Source organism: Macadamia integrifolia, chromosome 4 (assembly GCF_013358625.1).
Source record: "Macadamia integrifolia cultivar HAES 741 chromosome 4, SCU_Mint_v3, whole genome shotgun sequence".
NCBI lineage: Eukaryota > Viridiplantae > Streptophyta > Magnoliopsida > Proteales > Proteaceae > Macadamia > Macadamia integrifolia.
In genome coordinates this window covers 3488043-3505201 of record NC_056560.1, presented here as the reverse complement: position 1 = coordinate 3505201, position 17159 = coordinate 3488043, and the positions used below count along the sequence as shown (strand labels likewise).

Sequence of the window (17159 nt, the reverse complement as noted above, 5' to 3'; positions counted from 1 at the left end):
GGTTCGGTTTAAGTTTTGACACCCCTACCTCAAACATTACTTCATCTTCTTCAAGTCCTAAATAATTCCATCTCTTAAGAGATGTAGTCGGGTTTGATTGTCGGGTAGGTTAGTCACGAGTTAACAAGGGAAAAAATGATTCCATCTCTCAAGAACCATTGGATTATCTCTTCCCACATGTAGAGTTGGGAGATGCCCATGCTGGAGAGGAGTCAAATTTGAAAGAACACTAGTGGGTCTTATGGTTCTTGCATTCATATATTGAAGTCCACGGAATTACTTTCGCTCGTCCATTAATTCAAGAATCCCATCTATGTTGATGCTTCATCACGTAGTCTCATTAACCCTGAAGTTGGTGGAGAGGCCATGGGACCAGGAGCAAAATCAACTATTTATTTATTTTTTCACTTTGACTATGGTTTATTTCCTTTATGATTTTTATTATGGTTCTAAATTGATCGGCTTGTCTCAACCCCCCCCCCCAAAAAAAACCCTTAGATGGTAATGTATGAAATCATTTTGTGATTTCTTATCGGTGCACTCCCTATGATGCATCATGAGAGCATGGAGAACCTCCCCACTTAAAATTTATGTGTAACGTGGGGACTCCCGCATAAAAATCCTTTGTGGGGAGGCAGTGAATGGCAGTGAGCATCCGACGACTAGGGTGCATGTCAAGGCCCTCCTAGTCGTTAAATCCTCAATGCGACTCACTGCCTCCCCACAAAGGATTTGAATCGGGGGACTTTCAAGGGTTCGGAATGCATGGAGTTAGTAATTAGTATTTGGATACGGCATGGGTCTCCACTATCGGCCGATAGTGATCCAAGTCGGCCTATATTGACCATGAATCGGATAGGTATAGGAAAAAAATCTACCTGTTTGGGGTCGTCCCTGTTTTTCACTTAGAGCTTTTGGGATTGGTCCCGGATCATAATTTCATGTATCGGATCGTATATCGCATATTTAGTCATATTTGAGGCGTAGGGTAGTAGCAGTCGTAGTAAGGCGGAGACGATTCGACTCTCGCGGTCTTTTACTTTGGTAGTGCTCGACCTCACGAATCAGAACTGTGAGAAGGTTTAAAAAGCTCTGGGAAGGCTTGAACTCCGAACTCCGAACTCCGAACTCCGAACTCCGAAGTGCCATGGAACGCGCTTCTGCTGCGCTGCCCTCCGATTCGAGTTCAATGGTTGGGGGTGGGGGTGGGGGAGCTTCTAAGTACCTGGCCAACCTTCCCTCTCGCGGCCTCTTCTCTTCAACCGTCATCTCTTCTAATCCGGTGCGCCCTCTCTCTCTCTCGCTATTCTTGTTGTGTTTTGTGCCCAATTATTCTCTAAATCCCTAGTTATTTTCTGTTGATCGACTATGCTATTCTTTGGACTATATTTCCTTTTCCCCATTGTATTTGGATTCGATAATTTTTCATTATTTTGATCTTCTTATTTTTCCGCGTTGTAGTTACGGCGAGCACATTGCCTCCTCCTCATCATCTCCATTTTGTTCATATAATTATTTTTGGGCAATTGATCGACGGTGGAAAAAAAATAGTGACACTATCTTTGTGATGGCAAAACTTGAAATCCTGAATACTGATTGTGATTTAGAATGTTTGTAATCTTGAATATATATTTTTTTTTTTTGGAGATTTGATATCCTTCATCGTCATCCCATTTGTTTTAACAATTTTGGATTTTGTATGTTGGGTGGTATTTATCTCTGAAAAGTAATTTTTTTTTTACACCATTAATTAGGCATTTCTGTATATTTTGTTGTTTATCATCATATGTAAAGTTAAAATTTTGTTCACACAATCAATATAAAATTTGTTCTTTACTATTCCTGGTTACTGTCTCTTTAGCACTTAACCACTGTACTGGTACTCTTTTTCTGTGTGCCATCTAAACTGCATACAGATTTTGGAATGATGAAGTTGTATACAAGAGGGCAACAGAAAGCATCACTAATTTGCGAGTATCAGCTCTTTATTCCTATGTTTTATAAGGAAATAATGCCTTACATGCATTTGGGAAGGGCTTTGTTAAACGATCCACCATTTTGAGCCATATGCACAGCTAGTTATGACTACTGACCATTGGATTAGTTGTACGCCTTATGGGATTAGCACTTAGTCACGTGTCAAATTTCAGACTCAGATTGAGTAATCTACCCTCCCATGTATGTCCATGCATCCTTGTAATTTTTCAGCTATCCACGTATGTCCATGCACCCTCCGGTAGTCCCTAGATTTTTGAAGCTTTTTTTCCACTTGGCAAACTCCCTTTGGGATGAAGTTTCACATGTACGCAGGGGATCTTGGGATCTACCCATCCTCAAAATATGGGCATTATCTTATCTGCCATGTGGCATATTTTAGTCTGTTTATGGAAGATTTCATAAGCGGATGATGTAGGAAACTTTTACCCATCTTATATATACATTGATTTTAATCAGATCTTATTTATCAACTCCCAGTCTTCGAGGGATGCTGGTCAGGATACACCATGTTACACTAGTAATTTTGTCAGCTAGAGCCTTTTAGGAATCTGTTTCTTGCCTTCTGTTCTGTATTTACTTATTAGACAACAAACACGTTTTTGAAATTTATTATTCGTTTATTACTCCCGAATGTGAATTTAGTTTTATTTTTGTTGTGGCATATGACTGTGATAATGTGCCCCCTTTTCTTTTATATGGATTAGCCAGCCAGAGGGCTATTGCCTCTGGTTATTTAGTTGCTTAACATGTTTCATAGCTGCTAACTTAAATAAGTTTGTTTTGGATTCTATTTTATGTCCTGAAAAAATTTTGCAGGGAGGCGTACGAGTATATATTTGTGAACATGATACATCACCTCCAGGTACGTTTTTGCATCAACTTAGCTTTCAAATGTTTTCTCTTGTGTTGTCAAAGCCTGCAGAATTTTTTTATTCATATAATGTAATTTTCTTAATATTTACATAGATGATACTATATCAACTGTTCTTATCATGGAGATTGGAAAGTTTATTGACTTGTCATTTTTTTTTTTTGGTAAATTATTGACTTGTCATTGATTGTTATCTATTGCTTTCTAAAGTTAAAAGCTTTGTTATCTTAGACTATCAAGGGATACAATCTGAACATTATTCATACCGCATGACAAGAAAGTAGTTGGGAAACTCTGGTATTATTATGGTGCATCTGCAAGAGGATTTCTCATTGATGTAGGATGTATGGTACTGCATTCTCAAGACTCATCTAGGATCCTTTTAAGGGCAGGCTTGATACATGGGAATTTTTCATAGATGACTGGGTTCTTGAGCTGAAAATTTGGAATTTAGATAGATTGTCGCAAATGGGATTGAGGAAAACCTAGCTAATAAAAGTCAACATCAAATAATCCCCATTTCCTGGTCTCTAGAACCGGAAGAGCATTTTGGATGTTCACCAAACTTGGAAGGAACTATCTATACAGTCATTCATTGTGTGATTAAGACGGGACATATTTATTATATCCATATAAACAGTAAAATATTTTTGTAACAAGGGTATGTGATTTCACATGGGTGTTTTAAGATATATTTACCACTTAATGTAGAACTATATATACAGTCATTCATTGTGTGATTAAGACGGGATATACTGTTCTTATATCCATATAAACAATAAAATATTTTGTACCACGGGTATGTGGTTTCACATGGATGTTTTAAGATATATTTACCTCTTAAACATTAAGTGATAAATAAGGATCAGAGGGGTAAACTAGTAAAAATCAAGCATCTTCATTCTCCTATTTCGGCATTTCTCTTATTCCTCTTTGTTTTTCTCTCCTTTTTTCTCTGCAACCTCAATCACAACCATGGGTAATGCTTGGTGAATGTGTGATTGCTGCAACTGTGGTGGCTGACAATCTTCTACGACTCTGGCAGTGGTGACCTCTTTTTGATGGTGGGTATCTCTTTCTCCTTCACTAGCGACTGCTCTCCCTTGTTCGATCTCCAATCTATCTGTTTCAGGTGAGCAGCTCAAGTGATCTTCACAACTCCTGCAGTCTTTTCACTGAAGGTTCACAGTTCGTGGTGGAAAAATTAATATCAAGGTTCACCCATGCAAGTTTCAGGTTTAGATTTAATGATTTAAGATTAGGATTTCATGGTTTAAAATTTACATATTACATTTAAGTTTTTAAATTTACCATGTTAAGGATTCATGGCTATTTCCGGCAAGGCCCTCCAATGATGTTGTTGGAGGAGGAGATGAGGTTTTAAGTTTCAGCAAATTGATGACCTAGATGAATTTTTTTAATTTGCAATGGTTATTTTCTGATTATCAGGGCTTTTATTAGTTATGAATGTGCAATTTAGCTAGGTTTAAAGAAAAATAAGGAAACGACAGGAAAGCAAACTCATAAATTTATATCTGTTTTGGAGTAAGTAACAAATCTAGATTCAGAAAAAAAGATGAAGTAACAAATCTAGATTCAGAAAAAAAGATGTAGGTCGTGTAACAACTATTTATGGGCAGCCAAAGAAAGCTTTGATGAATAAACAAACAAGTGATAATTTCTCAATAGACCAAATAGCAGTTGAGTTTCTATCCAACTGTCTGCTTCTTATAATCCAGCATCAAACAGTTGAGTTTCTATTCAATTTGACCCCTACCCTGGTTAGTTGTTGGATAAACCACTAATTACCTGGTTTTCCAGTTTCAGATTTTAACATTTTTGACCTGTTGGTTTTCCAGACTTCCAGTCACACTTTGCAACTTTGCAATGTATCTGACCTATTGTCTGTTCCCCACTGTGCTGTTGTTAAAAGTATATCTCGCGTTATATTTATATTTATTATTTGGTGGCACCATTGGTTTTTTATTTAGTTTCATTCTAAATTTCTTGTTTTCTGGTGGAACTATTTGTTCTCTAGAAGTGTAGTTCTGCAACATCTTATGTGATATAGCCAGGTTTCTAACTTGTTAATAGTCAGGCTAGAAGTTCTTACCCTCACTTGTATTTCCATCCAGAGGAGCAACTAATAAAGACAAACCAAACAAACATACTGATTAGGTCTCTCACACTTAAGAACCAGAAATGTGATTCCAGCTCAAAGGATGCGAAGGGTAAAGCTACAACTGAGAGCACCAAGGGCAAGAGGTATTTGTTTGGTTCTTTTGTTGAAAAAAATGGCTCTTATTTTCTAATTTATTTTTACATCTGGAAAATGTGTGCGCCTGTGCTTTTGTTGTCTGTTCGTGTGTGTGTGTTTCATCTAGAAATTCTAGGTTTTTCTTTTGACTGACTTAGAGTCTGAAAGTAGAAAAGTGTGAGCTTTTTTTATTTTTTATTTTTTCTTTAAATAAGTTTGCGCAAGTTGTCAAGTTTTATGCTTCTGTATTTAGTCGGTAAGACCTGTTGTTTGTTAAGTTTCCAGGTTAAATATTTTTTATTCAAATATCTTTGCAACAAAGACAATAAAAAGAAATCTCTATTCTTTTCATAAACCTTGACCTAGCTTGTAGTACTTATTAGTTTTGCCTACATGATGATCTTTTTTCATTTCTGCAGAGCAGCTGAGAGAGCTGTAGATGGGAGGAATTCAGCTAAGAGAGTGAACAAGACAAACGGTTCTGGAAAACCTCAACAAGGTAAGCTATTGTAGTTTCCTCTTTTGTCTAAGCAATTGGATACTTGGTTTAACAAGATACAACCAAACTTCTTCATAAATTGGAAATATATTGCTATCCTCCGTCTTTAACTCATCATATGGTTGCAGTTCTCCCAAAGTTAGTTGTTGTTGATGTTAATGAGCATTATGCATTTATATAAGCTATCAACTTGTAAATTGTAATTTACATTTCTTGCTTATAGGCTATAGCATCCTATCAATTTGATTTACCTCCCTCCTCCATTTAAGGATATTTAGTATTTTCTTCCATTTTCTTAAAGTTTATATTAGATATGCTCAAGGATGATGAGAGTCATGCCTGATCGGAGGTATGGGAAATTGGATTTATGCTTTACTCCTGCCTGATGAATTGGCTCAACCTTGTGCCTCGAGGCTTTTTTCTACTTAATATTTTCAACTTAAATCCCTTGTACACAAGTTGATGTATACTACTAGGTTCTTGTTAGATCAAACACCAAGAAACACGAAAAATAAAGAGACAATAGATCCGCATGATATAGAGATTTAACGAGGTTCACACACCAGAGTGGTGTGCTACGTCCTCGGGCGAAGAAGAAGATGTTTCACTATGCAGAAGAAAGATTACACCCAAGCAATGGTGAGAAAACTCGCCCTGAAACCCTAGCTCGAAAAACCCCAAAATACAATGACTTTCTCAACAAGCAATAGCACATTATATATACTCCAAGTTGCGGTCTATCCGGTCGAACCATACCGCGGGGGCTACGCCTCCGCACCCCCATACGAGATCAGTGATGGGCTCCGGGCTTGGGCCTATCGGCCCAACCCCTCTGCTTCCATCACAAATCTCAAAAAACTTTCCATTCGGGTCGCCACCAAAATATGTCGGATCGGGTCAATCTTCAAAACGGGTCAAGAATTCGAGACATACTTAACAGTTCTTATGTTTCCTGAAAAATTCCAAAATTCCATAACCTACAATGTAAACATGCCTGAAACTTGAGACTGAATTGGAGGGAAGGCTGAGAGACTATAATCAACGATCAATGATCCAGAGACCAATTGCCTCTGAAATCATGAATTTGAAACCACTAACCAGGATTTTGCTGTACTAGTTTTAGTTACATCCAAATTTAGATGATCTGGATTTCTGCAAGCTCACAGAACAAGATGATACTGTTTGTTGCAGGGGAGGATATTCATTTTTTTTGAAATATAATGTCATATATTGTGGTTTCCCTCTGTGTTGTTTTCATTTAGGCAAATTTTCTCATGCAAATTTTTCTCTAACTACTATCATCAATATCTTTGCTTTATTTCGGATGTTTTCCGAAAAGCATCAGAATTGTTTATTTAAAGCTTCATTTGAGATTCTAATGGATTATTGATTGTGTAGAGGGAACCAGTACTCGTACAGTTGAGAGGGATTTCCAGGGCCTGACAGTGGAGAGGCTGCGCGCCCGTTTAAAGGAGAGGGGTCTGTCAGTCAAAGGAAAGAAGGCAAGGACCTAGGCATCATTTTTTAAAGTCATTACAATATCCTTCTCATTCTAAGTATCTCATCTACATTGTATGCCTGGAACACTATCCGTTCAGTGGATCCACTTAGGCCTCATCTTTTTGATTTGGTGAACGGTCCCTTAGAGTTGATCCTTTTCATTCGGTAAATAAGTCTCCTTGGTGACTTTTCTCTCTGATTATCTTACTGTGCCTCGTTGAGCTTCTGCCTTACAATGCTGTTTCATAGCCTAGATTATCTTAAACAATATGATCATTTGATCTTTTATGTAGCCGTAAGCAGTGAACTTTGGGGGCCACTGATTGGACTTTCTGACTATGCATGTGTTCAAACCTCCTGAGTGGTTTGTTACCTGAAAAAATGGGGGAGGGGAGGAGAGATATCAGAAGGGTGGTCTTCCAGGATCATAGCTTTTATAGTAGCAATCCATCTTCTATATTCCTTTTTTGACATCCATAATCGTTCGTGTGTGTCATTGTGCAGGATGAACTGATTGCACGCCTGAAAGATGATATGGTCGATGGCGAACCATAACTTGGAATACAAATCAAATACCTGGATGTGTATACATTAGTGCAGGCTCATGAGGTGATGCAACTTATTTTGGTATGCCTTGGGAGATCTTTTTGCTGGACAACTGTAAACTAGTTCTAATCTATATTATTATTATTAATTTTTTTTTTTTTGGGTTGTGGGGGTGGGGGGGTTGAGAGTGTAGGGTAGTGAAAGTATATTGTTGCATGGGAATATGGGGTGGAATGTTGCAGTTGTGTACATTATAGATTTATTTATTTTTACTTTGTTATATTCTCTCATGATTAAGAAATATTCATCATATAGCGTGTGGTTGGTGGGGACGTGGGGTAGTATGTGGTTCTTCAGAGCTCAGAGCACTCATAAGGACTAGAGAGGTACCTCGATCTTGATTTTCATTGATTCCATGGGTGAAAGTGAAACACCTTTTGGGCGGTGGATTTCCACTAAGCCAAAAAGTATTAGTTGTATTACACTTGACACTTTTTCTTGAAATTATTCTATTTGGACGACTGGAAGAACAGTCGAAACATGCACTTAACTTTTTTGAGTTTTCAAAATTCCTTTTGGCTTGGTATGGTTGCAAACATGGTTTTAGGTTTTACTATCGGATGAGTTGTATTGGCTATATTGTATCAGTATCGAGACCAATCCAGATAGTTGATATGTGATCGGGTATTGGATATCGAAATAGGGGTAAAATTGTAAAAATATTTTTAAATAAAAAGTATGGTTAAAATGGACTGATCATATCACTATAAGTAGATACCAATATCGATCCAATACCTAAGAACTAAATCCTTGAGTTACAAGGAAAAGAAAATGAAAGCAAATCAATACTATGTGAGAATTTCCGAAATCATTACCTCACATGACTGAGAGTCATGTGATATGTCATGATGGTTCTATATGGTTGGTTCATTTTATGCTTCCATCATATTATCAATATTGTGTTTAGTTATAGAATTAAAACTTCCTGTCGAAGAGTGTCCTCCATAACCGAGTAAGTTTTCATCCATTGCTTCTTGTAAGGCAATGGTAGATTGGACATCCAAGAGTAAATTCAATGGTGTGTCAAATGGTGCAAAGTCCATAATATTGTCAATAAATTGATTTATTTCAGTTTCTTGCCGAGGATTGATCATGTAGTCAATATGAATGTCTGTGCAGAATAATCTTCGACCGTCGGTTACTTTGGTAGTAAATCGGACTCAGGTTGGTCTGCAACTAGCTCTTCATTTTCATCTGAAGATTCATCCGTTGTTTCGGACTTGTCTGATTGATGATTTGTGATGGCTTGGATGTCAGTCTCTATTTCAAAGCATTTTCTCCTTAATGTTATTAAGGCACCTTTCCAAACTTGTCGATGATCACTGTTTTGGATTATTTCAAGACCTATATTTTCTTCAGTCTTGGGGGGTCCAATATATGAATCTTGGTTGGCAGTAGTAAGAATCTAGATTTGGTAAGGTTGATAAAAATGTTCTCTTTCCCAACAGTCCAAAGAGGAGTAAATAATAAAAACCAAACTGGGATAAAACTTCTAATTTTTGAAAGTATGATAAATCATGGTGCGCATCATCATAGGTAAATGACGAGTAAATTCTGTGTTATCGGGTTGAAAAACAATTCGTCCACAGAGTCTCCATTCGATAGTGTGCATATCCCATGAGTCACTGTTTTGGATTATTTCAAGACCTATATTTTCTTCAGTCTTGGGGGGTCCAATATATGAATCTTGGTTGGCAGTAGTAAGAATCTAGATTTGGTAGGGTTGATAAAAATGTTCTCTTTCCCAACAGCCCAAAGAGGAGTAAATAATAAAAACCAAACTGGGATAAAACTTCTAATTTTTGAAAGTATGATAAATCATGGTGCGCATCATCATAGGTAGATGACGAGTAAATTCTGTGTTATCGGGTTGAAAAACAATTCGTCCACAGAGTCTCCATTCGATAGTGTGCATATCCCATGAGTCAGTGGAATGATAAAAAAGAACTCGAAGATAATTTTCATGAAAAAACAAGTCTTTTAGATAATTTTGTAATATCTGAGAAAAATGAAAAATATTATCTTTGATAATTTTTCTTTTGATAAATTTGAAGCATGTCTAACTTCAAAACATTTCAAGTTTGACGACATACTATTGACACTAATGGGCTGGATCATATGTTATATCAATGATTAATAGTGGGAGAAAAAATTGCCCATGGAGGTAAGGTAAGGTAATGTACATCCAGGATGAAGAGAGATGGTGAGTTGATTATGTGATAGGATTTTTAGTTCGTTATTAATTCAAGGATCAAGTTTTCCTTCATCCACGAAAAAAAAAAATAAAAAAATCTTAGTATATAGGATCTGACCTCTCCATTGAACTCAAGAAAGATGTTTTAGGCCTTTCTTAATTAAAGGAGTTTCATCATGCGTTAAGAGTCCAATCATAGAGTAAAATCATGGATTTGGCTCCTTTGTGGCGCAACACAGTGTATGGCACGCATCCAATGCCTTGAAACGCCTTGAGATGCGTGTGATCACTTTGGATTCCGTGCAAAGACGCTTTTGGCCGTTGAATGTGTACCGAACACCGTGTTGCGCCACAGAGGAGCTCAATCCGTACAATTATCTTGGTTGAAGAGATCTTTTCATCACCTTAATCTTAGGTGGCAAAAAACTCTCTCCTTTTTAATCGGCCTTATATGTGCTTAATATACCGATCATGATCGACGATACCAATACCTAACCAACATGGATCAGCCAATATGGTATGGATATCCTTTTTTTTTTTTTTTTTCCCCTTGGAATGAAAAAGGTGTTTTGATCTGGAAACAGGCATATACCACTGATATGTAACCTTTTAAAACCGGAACCAAATGCATTCATGAGCCTATGATTCAATGAATGGGTTTGAATTTCCAACCAAAAAAATATATATATTATCCATTTGAATCTAGAAATTCCAAATTTCAAACCTAGACCAAGAAAAATTGGGCGGGTTTAGCTCAGGTTCGAGTTGGCTGGTCAGTAAAGTTTCAAACATTTTCGTCGCAATTGGCAACTATGAAGAAAAAGAAACTCACTGGTTTTCGGGCGAACTCCACGAGACAAGTGAACCACCACTTTCTTACATCTTGCGAACTCTACTAAACCCGTGAGCCTCCCAATTATCGTTTTCCTTGCAAAGCGGCAAGACAGAGAACGAACGAACAACTTTTTCTTTCAATCTCTCTCTCTCTCTCTCTCTCTCTCTCTCTCTCTCTCTAGTTCTAAGAATGCCGGGGATCAGAGGCCCTGCCGAATATTCACAAGAGCCCCCTCGTCACCCATGCCTGAAAATCAATGCCAAGGTAGGTCTTTCTCTCTCTTTCTCGCTCTCTCTTGCTTCCTTTATTGATTATGTGAATTTGATGTGAAGATAGCTGAGCACATGAACTAGATAGTGTAATTTCCTCCTCTTGTTTATAGAGTTTTAATTCTCTCTTTATTTGAGTTAATTTCCTCCTCTCCGCATTCCTCACGTCTTTTTTAAGTTGGCGATTCCGATTGTTCCGTGGATGAATTTGTAAATTTTGATTCTTGGTTATTTGAGGTTTTTAAATCTAACGGCTAACTTTTGAGTATGAGTTCTATCCAATTCCCTACCAAGTGGTATCAGAGCCCAGGTTTGGCAGGCCTGAAATTGGAGAGTATCTCGGTGACTCTCGATTTTGGAGATGAGAGTCAGACTTGGATTTTCGGCTTAGAAGCACATTCGAGGGTTTTATTTTTTATATTAATATTTCCTGACGGTCGACTCTGAACAGATGAAATTATAGCAACCCCCACCCCACCCACAGACCAAAAAAAAAGGTGTGAACAGATGAAATATTGAAAGTATGAAGTATGCAATTGCCTTGAGTTTTAACACTTGTAGTAATTCTTTTCCAAATGTGGTGTTAAATGGAATAAGCCAGTAAGTATCCCCATATTGGTTGAAGTAGGACCTGGAGGCAGGATTATTTATCATATTCTCAAAATTGGAGATCCCATTAATCGGCCTTTCTAGCCTTGGGTGTCCTATTTAGATGCAGCTTTCCTTGGTTAAGCTTTCCATCCATCCAGACTTACTCTTTGGCTATCTTTGGGCAGATTCTAGATTTTGATGTTTTAATTCAGATAAATTTCTAAAACTAACCGTTTGGGACATACTTTCTACTGTGCCCTCTTTGTTCTTTCTTCTCTGCTAATGAACTGGTCAACTTTTGGAATAATCCCTTCGCACCTGATCCTATACAGGAAAAGAAGCTCCCAATTGACAGTTTGCTATGAATTCCATGACATGTTTGATGCAGTCTCATAATGAAGATTCAATCAGCCCAGTACAGTCAGATATTTGCTAATGGAACTCCTTAATGTGGAATATCTTAGCTCTTGGACCATTCCCAATCGGAATACTCTATGTGAAGTAGATGTGGAGTCATGCCTCCCTTCTGCCGCTTGCATGTCCTTTCTCATGGTAAGCTAGGGAGCTTACCTAAAATAAAAATAAAAAATTCCAGGGAGGAGGATGGCAGGAAATCAGAAATGATACCAGACTGACCCTAATTGTCCACACTAATAAACTTCTGTAGACTTTACATTAACAACTAAAGACTAAAACATCTACCGCAACTGCTCCTTTGCTGAGCTTTATAATGCTTGACATCGATGGAAGTTGCATTGGTTACCCTAGTCCAACTGGCATTACTGGTGCATTTCATGACCTTGAAGGTAATTTAATCTAGTGAGTTTCTTTGACTTTCTCACTGTAAAGAATTGACCAAAGCAGGAATGAAATCCTTTACGTATTCTCCTAATTTATCTGGTTCACAAATTGGATCCAGAGGGAAGGGAGTTGCAAGGAAACTTGAGGATGGTTATTTGTTGGATTTTGTCATGTGAGATTGGTCCACAGAAGTGCGGTTTCATACACTGTGCCAGAGATCTAGCCTCATTTAGGAAGATCTCTTTCCACTGAAAAGCTAGATTTAGCAATTTGATGGTCAATAGTCTAGGGAAAGCTGGAACTAAAAGGGGTTTTCTTATTGGAAGTTTGCTGCTGTGTAATTGAAATCTGATTATTGTATCATGCCCTACATGAGTACCCCCCGGCCAATTGAATTGCAAAAAGCGCAGAATGGTTTAAAAAAATGTTGAAGATCAGTATCTTTCTTGTTATTTATTGTTTCTTTTGATTTGGCCATTTGTCCTTCTTTTGGAAGCATGTCACACCTGCTTGGTTGAAATGTGGGAATGCTAGTAGCTCTGCAGGTTCTGGGTTGTGTGTTTTCAAAGGTTTTAGGCTGAAACACCATCAAATTTAAGCCCTTATCATATTTGAAGTATATTCATGTTTTCTGCTTGAAATTTATATGGTTGAGCTCTTTGAAGTATGAATGTAAACCTGTCACTTTGTCCTGGTGCAGGAGCCTTTCAATGCTGAACCACCACGTTCGGCCTTGATTTCATCATATGTGACTCCTGTGGAGTTTTTCTACAAGAGAAATCATGGTCCAATCCCAGTTGTTGATGATATTGAGAGGTCAGACCCTATTGTACTTTCATTTCTATATTTTTTTCAGTGACTTCCCCCCCCCCTAATATTTTAAGGTCACAATGCTATGAAGGCTTACACTGACTACCATAATCTGTTGGGAAGAACAGGTACTGTGTTTCTATCTTTGGTTTAATCGAAAACCCCAGGGAGCTATCCATGGCCGATATCAGGTGAGCAACAAGTATAGGATGTATTGTTGGTTCTTCATTGTCAGCACCTTTTAAGATGTAGGGATCCAGAGGACTAAGTTGATTGCCCCTTTCTCTTCTTTCATCCTGTGTAAGAAAATTTCAATGAGGTACTTTATTTTGTGAATTACAGGAAGCTACCGAAGTACAATGTGACTGCTACTTTACAGGTATTTCATTGCAGATATGCTTTTGGTTCAGATTCTCTGTTGGGTGATGGAATCTGCTGCTTCAAGGTCCTAATGATTAGTGTAGTCATGCTTCATGACCTTAAGGATTGATGCATTCTAAGTTACACAGTGTGCAGGTAACAGGAGGACTGCAATGAGCAATGTAAAAACAGTGAAAGGTGTTGGTTGGGATGTTGCTGCAGTAGGAAATGGTTTGTCTGGCACTTTTTTTCTCCCTGGGATCTGCAATGGAGTTCTGGGATTTCTTGATGGAATAGCATATGTCATGCAAATAATGATGATTTTTCTCTCTGTTTTTTCCTTTCTGGTGTGTGGGGTATTAGGATTTGGTTCATCATTTACTTTGGTTTCTCTGGTAGCTCTGAGGGGACCTCTGGTTGGCCATGTGGATTGTGTCATCATCCTAGTAGCATAAGTTGTCTATTGGACAATTGGGACTTTACTGAGTTGTACGTAGCTCTCTGTTAATGGGATTCAATGGGCTTATATCCTTGTGCAATGGAGGGTGGGCTTGAAATGGTACAAAGAGCTGTTGGGTGAGTTTGGACTGGAACTCTGAGTGCAGCACAAATTTTTTCAGAGCCTCATTCAAGCGTGTAGAACCATTGGCTTAGTTAGAGATGTAGATCCCTGTGCTACAAACATGTCAATGTGATGATACAATATGACTTCTATTGTAGCAATTAACTAGATCTTTCATTGATTGTGTATGGTTTGCAAATCAAACACTCATTTTTGAAACCTGCTTTGTACCATCCTGAATACTGTAGACCTTATTTTAGCCAGAGCCTGGTCTGATACACACAAAAAATGAGCTTGATTTTCAGAGGTCTGAGCTTTTTCCTGAAGTCGCAGACAAATTGTAGGTACAAATAGGAGTTAGGCATGGTGGGCCTGGTTCAATTCTAGCCCATGGATAGTCCGAGTAGTGAGCTTTATTGCAAACAATGGTGGTAGAAGGGGGCTCTCTTATTGATATTTTCATCTTTGACCTTTGGTCCAAGCTTCTAGGTAGACCCGGATCCTTACATCAGACCTTTTAAGTTGGTTGATGGCTGATTGGGTGGCATAACTATGCATTATCACACACTTGGGAAGCGTACTACCTGGCCATTGGTGTGGACATTCGCATGTGCATGGTGTGTTCTATAGGACTTAGGGTCGCATACTTCTTTGTAGTACTATGTATGAGTCTCTAGTGGGGGGGGGGGAGAAATTTGGCACAGTTGGGAGGTTTGTTGCCCCCCCCCCCCCCCCCCCCCCGGCGCGAAAAAAAAATGAATACCCTGAACTGGGACTGGCCTGATTTTGGTACAAATGCAAGCCTCTAGGCCACCATTTTTACCCCCATTAATCTTTATCATGTAGAGATTCCACTTTCAAGCAGCTGTTAAGTATATGTATTTTCCATTCACAGATATGCTATTTTTGATTGTCTGTGGGGATAAAAATGAGCTGATGGAGTGACCTGCGATGTGACAACATACCCCATAATGATTGGATGAGCAAAGTCATCATTATGTCTCTCTTACAATTGGGTGAAGTCTAGATGGTTGGATGTAGCAGAGAGAAAGTACTTAATAAAACATGTTCTATATGGAGACTATGACTCTGGACCCTTATCATGTGATAGATTTGAAAGTTGGTTGCTTGGTGGACTTGGCTATCTTGAAGCAACAATGCTCAGGTGTGCCTGGTATGTGTGAATATTTAGAAGCAAGAAACTTGATTCACTATATTTAGAAGTGAGAACCATTATTCACTTATTGTTGCAAAACAAGTAAGGAATGGCTCGGTGGCTTGAAACGTCCCTATCATAGTGTGGTAACATCACTAAGAGGTGGGGTTCGGCCTTGTTGGCTTAGCTAGTTAGCTTAAGGCCTTGTGCAATTGGCCATAAGCTTCATGTGCAATGTCTCTAAAGCTTTCATTATTCGATATATATTTGGATTATCAATTTTGTCTTCAAGTGGAAGGCTTTGTCCTGAATTGTAATGGCACTGTTGTAACGCCCCAACCGCGTTAACTCTGCACAATATTGTCCTCTTTGGCCTATAGGCCTCAAGGCTTTAAAATGCATTGTGCCATATTAAGGAGGCTAGAGGTTATGAACTAGCTCAGTAATCTCTCCCTAGGCAATGTGGGAATAAAATTTGCACACCCTTACTGATCTCCCAAACCCGGTGGTACTTGTTGTATTTTTGGTGGGGACACCTCATCAATCTCCCAGGCGGCCTAGTAGTTGTCATTTTCTTGGATCTCACAAACTTTCCCCCTTTTGGTACAGCATCCCCGCTGTGGCCCCCACACGCTGTCAGGGTCTGCTCTGATACCATTTGTAACGCTTCAGCCTTGTTAACCTTGCACAATATTGTCCTCTTTGGCCCATGGGCCTCAAGGCTTTAAAACGCGTTGTGCTATGTTAAGGAGGTCAGAGGTTATTAACTAACCCAGTAATCTCTCCCTAGTCGATGTGGGATTAAAGTTTGCACACCTTCACCGATCTCCTAAACCCCCTGGTACTTGACGTATTCTTAGTGGGGACACCTCATAGATCTTCCAGGCGGCCTGGTACTTGCCGTATTCTTGGGTCTTAAAACTGTAGTGTGTAGTGTGCTTGCTAGTGGTCCTTGATGACATTGGAGTAGTCTCTGTGAATGATTACTTGGGTTTCTTCTTGTGTACTGCTTTAAGATGATGTTAGGATTTTGTTGGTTCCATTCCATCTCTCTCTTCAGCAGAGTTCTGGTATTAGTGCAAGCTCCCCAATCCTGAACCATTTTTTATCTTCATGTCTAATTGTGGATACCTTGAGAAGTAGTGTGGATGACCCTTTGCTAGATCTGGCCAAGAAGGGATGTCCTAATTTAGGAACTGCAATGCTTGCGAAGGAATGACTTGGTACAGGATGTAGACATGAAAGCATATTAGTGTAACACTGTAACTGGAGAAGAAAGGAGAAACTGGGGCTTCATTGAAAATTACTCAACTTTTCTAATTTTAGTAATTTCTGTCTAACTAATTCTGTTGGTTTAAAATATTTTCTTCTTTGATTAATGTGAGGGATTTGAGTTTTCTGTAGCCTTTTTTGGTTGTTGAATATATGGAAAGTATATGAATGTAAACACAATTTCTGGTTACATTACGATATAAATAGAACTAATTATAGAAAGTTTTCTCCTGTCCCTCGTTTGCTAGAGTGTTTAATGTAGGAATAGATTTGAAAACCAGTCCCGAAACTGCAGGATATTATAAACCAAAGAACAACCAAATAACCACTCAATAATAGACAGCAACAACAGTCCAGAATAATCAGTCAACAGTCCTTAAACAAACCAGAATTATCAGATCCACAATCAGGAATTTCAGGAAGCAGAGTTTGCATCAACAATTAGAAGCTCCAGCAATAAAATTAGAGTAGTTGAATAAGTAGGATCAGAATCAAAACATAGCAGAACCAGATAACCAAATCAGAACTCGATTCTGGGACAGCAGGTTCTGAGAACAGGCAATCGATCCTAACAAGTT

The 17159-nt window shown here is 38.5% G+C and overlaps 2 protein-coding genes across 3 annotated transcripts in view; both read left to right on the top strand.

Moving 5' to 3' along the window:
• Positions 1–1000: 1000 nt before the first annotated feature.
• Positions 1001–7981, top strand: LOC122075980. Its single transcript, XM_042641219.1, has 6 exons — positions 1001–1282; positions 2815–2860; positions 5005–5134; positions 5546–5625; positions 7024–7127; positions 7630–7981. Exons 1-6 carry the CDS (start codon positions 1148–1150, stop codon positions 7678–7680), a joined length of 546 nt encoding a protein of 181 aa, XP_042497153.1. The 5' UTR covers positions 1001–1147; the 3' UTR covers positions 7681–7981.
• Positions 7982–10702: 2721 nt separating this feature from the next.
• LOC122077518 (sulfite oxidase) overlaps positions 10703–17159 on the top strand; it is an 11641-nt gene continuing 5184 nt past the window's right edge. The window contains exons 1-5 of one of the 2 annotated variants that reach the window (XM_042643476.1): positions 10703–11024; positions 13122–13237; positions 13360–13422; positions 13574–13610; positions 13741–13822. In XM_042643476.1, the coding sequence (XP_042499410.1) occupies positions 10950–11024; positions 13122–13237; positions 13360–13422; positions 13574–13610; positions 13741–13822 (373 nt within the window). In that variant the 5' untranslated portion in view covers positions 10703–10949. The remainder of the gene's footprint in view (positions 11025–13121; positions 13238–13359; positions 13423–13573; positions 13611–13740; positions 13823–17159) is intronic. The other variant, XM_042643475.1, reaches the window with a different exon arrangement.

Bases quoted from the DNA above. Each gene is read 5' to 3' on its own strand.
- LOC122075980 (XM_042641219.1), top strand. From the start codon at position 1,148: ATGGAACGCGCTTCTGCTGCGCTGCCCTCCGATTCGAGTTCAATGGTT. The intron at 5,135-5,545 runs GTATTTGTTTGG...TCATTTCTGCAG, and splicing joins GAGAGCACCAAGGGCAAGAG to AGCAGCTGAGAGAGCTGTAG. The intron at 7,128-7,629 runs GCAAGGACCTAG...GTCATTGTGCAG, and splicing joins TGTCAGTCAAAGGAAAGAAG to GATGAACTGATTGCACGCCT.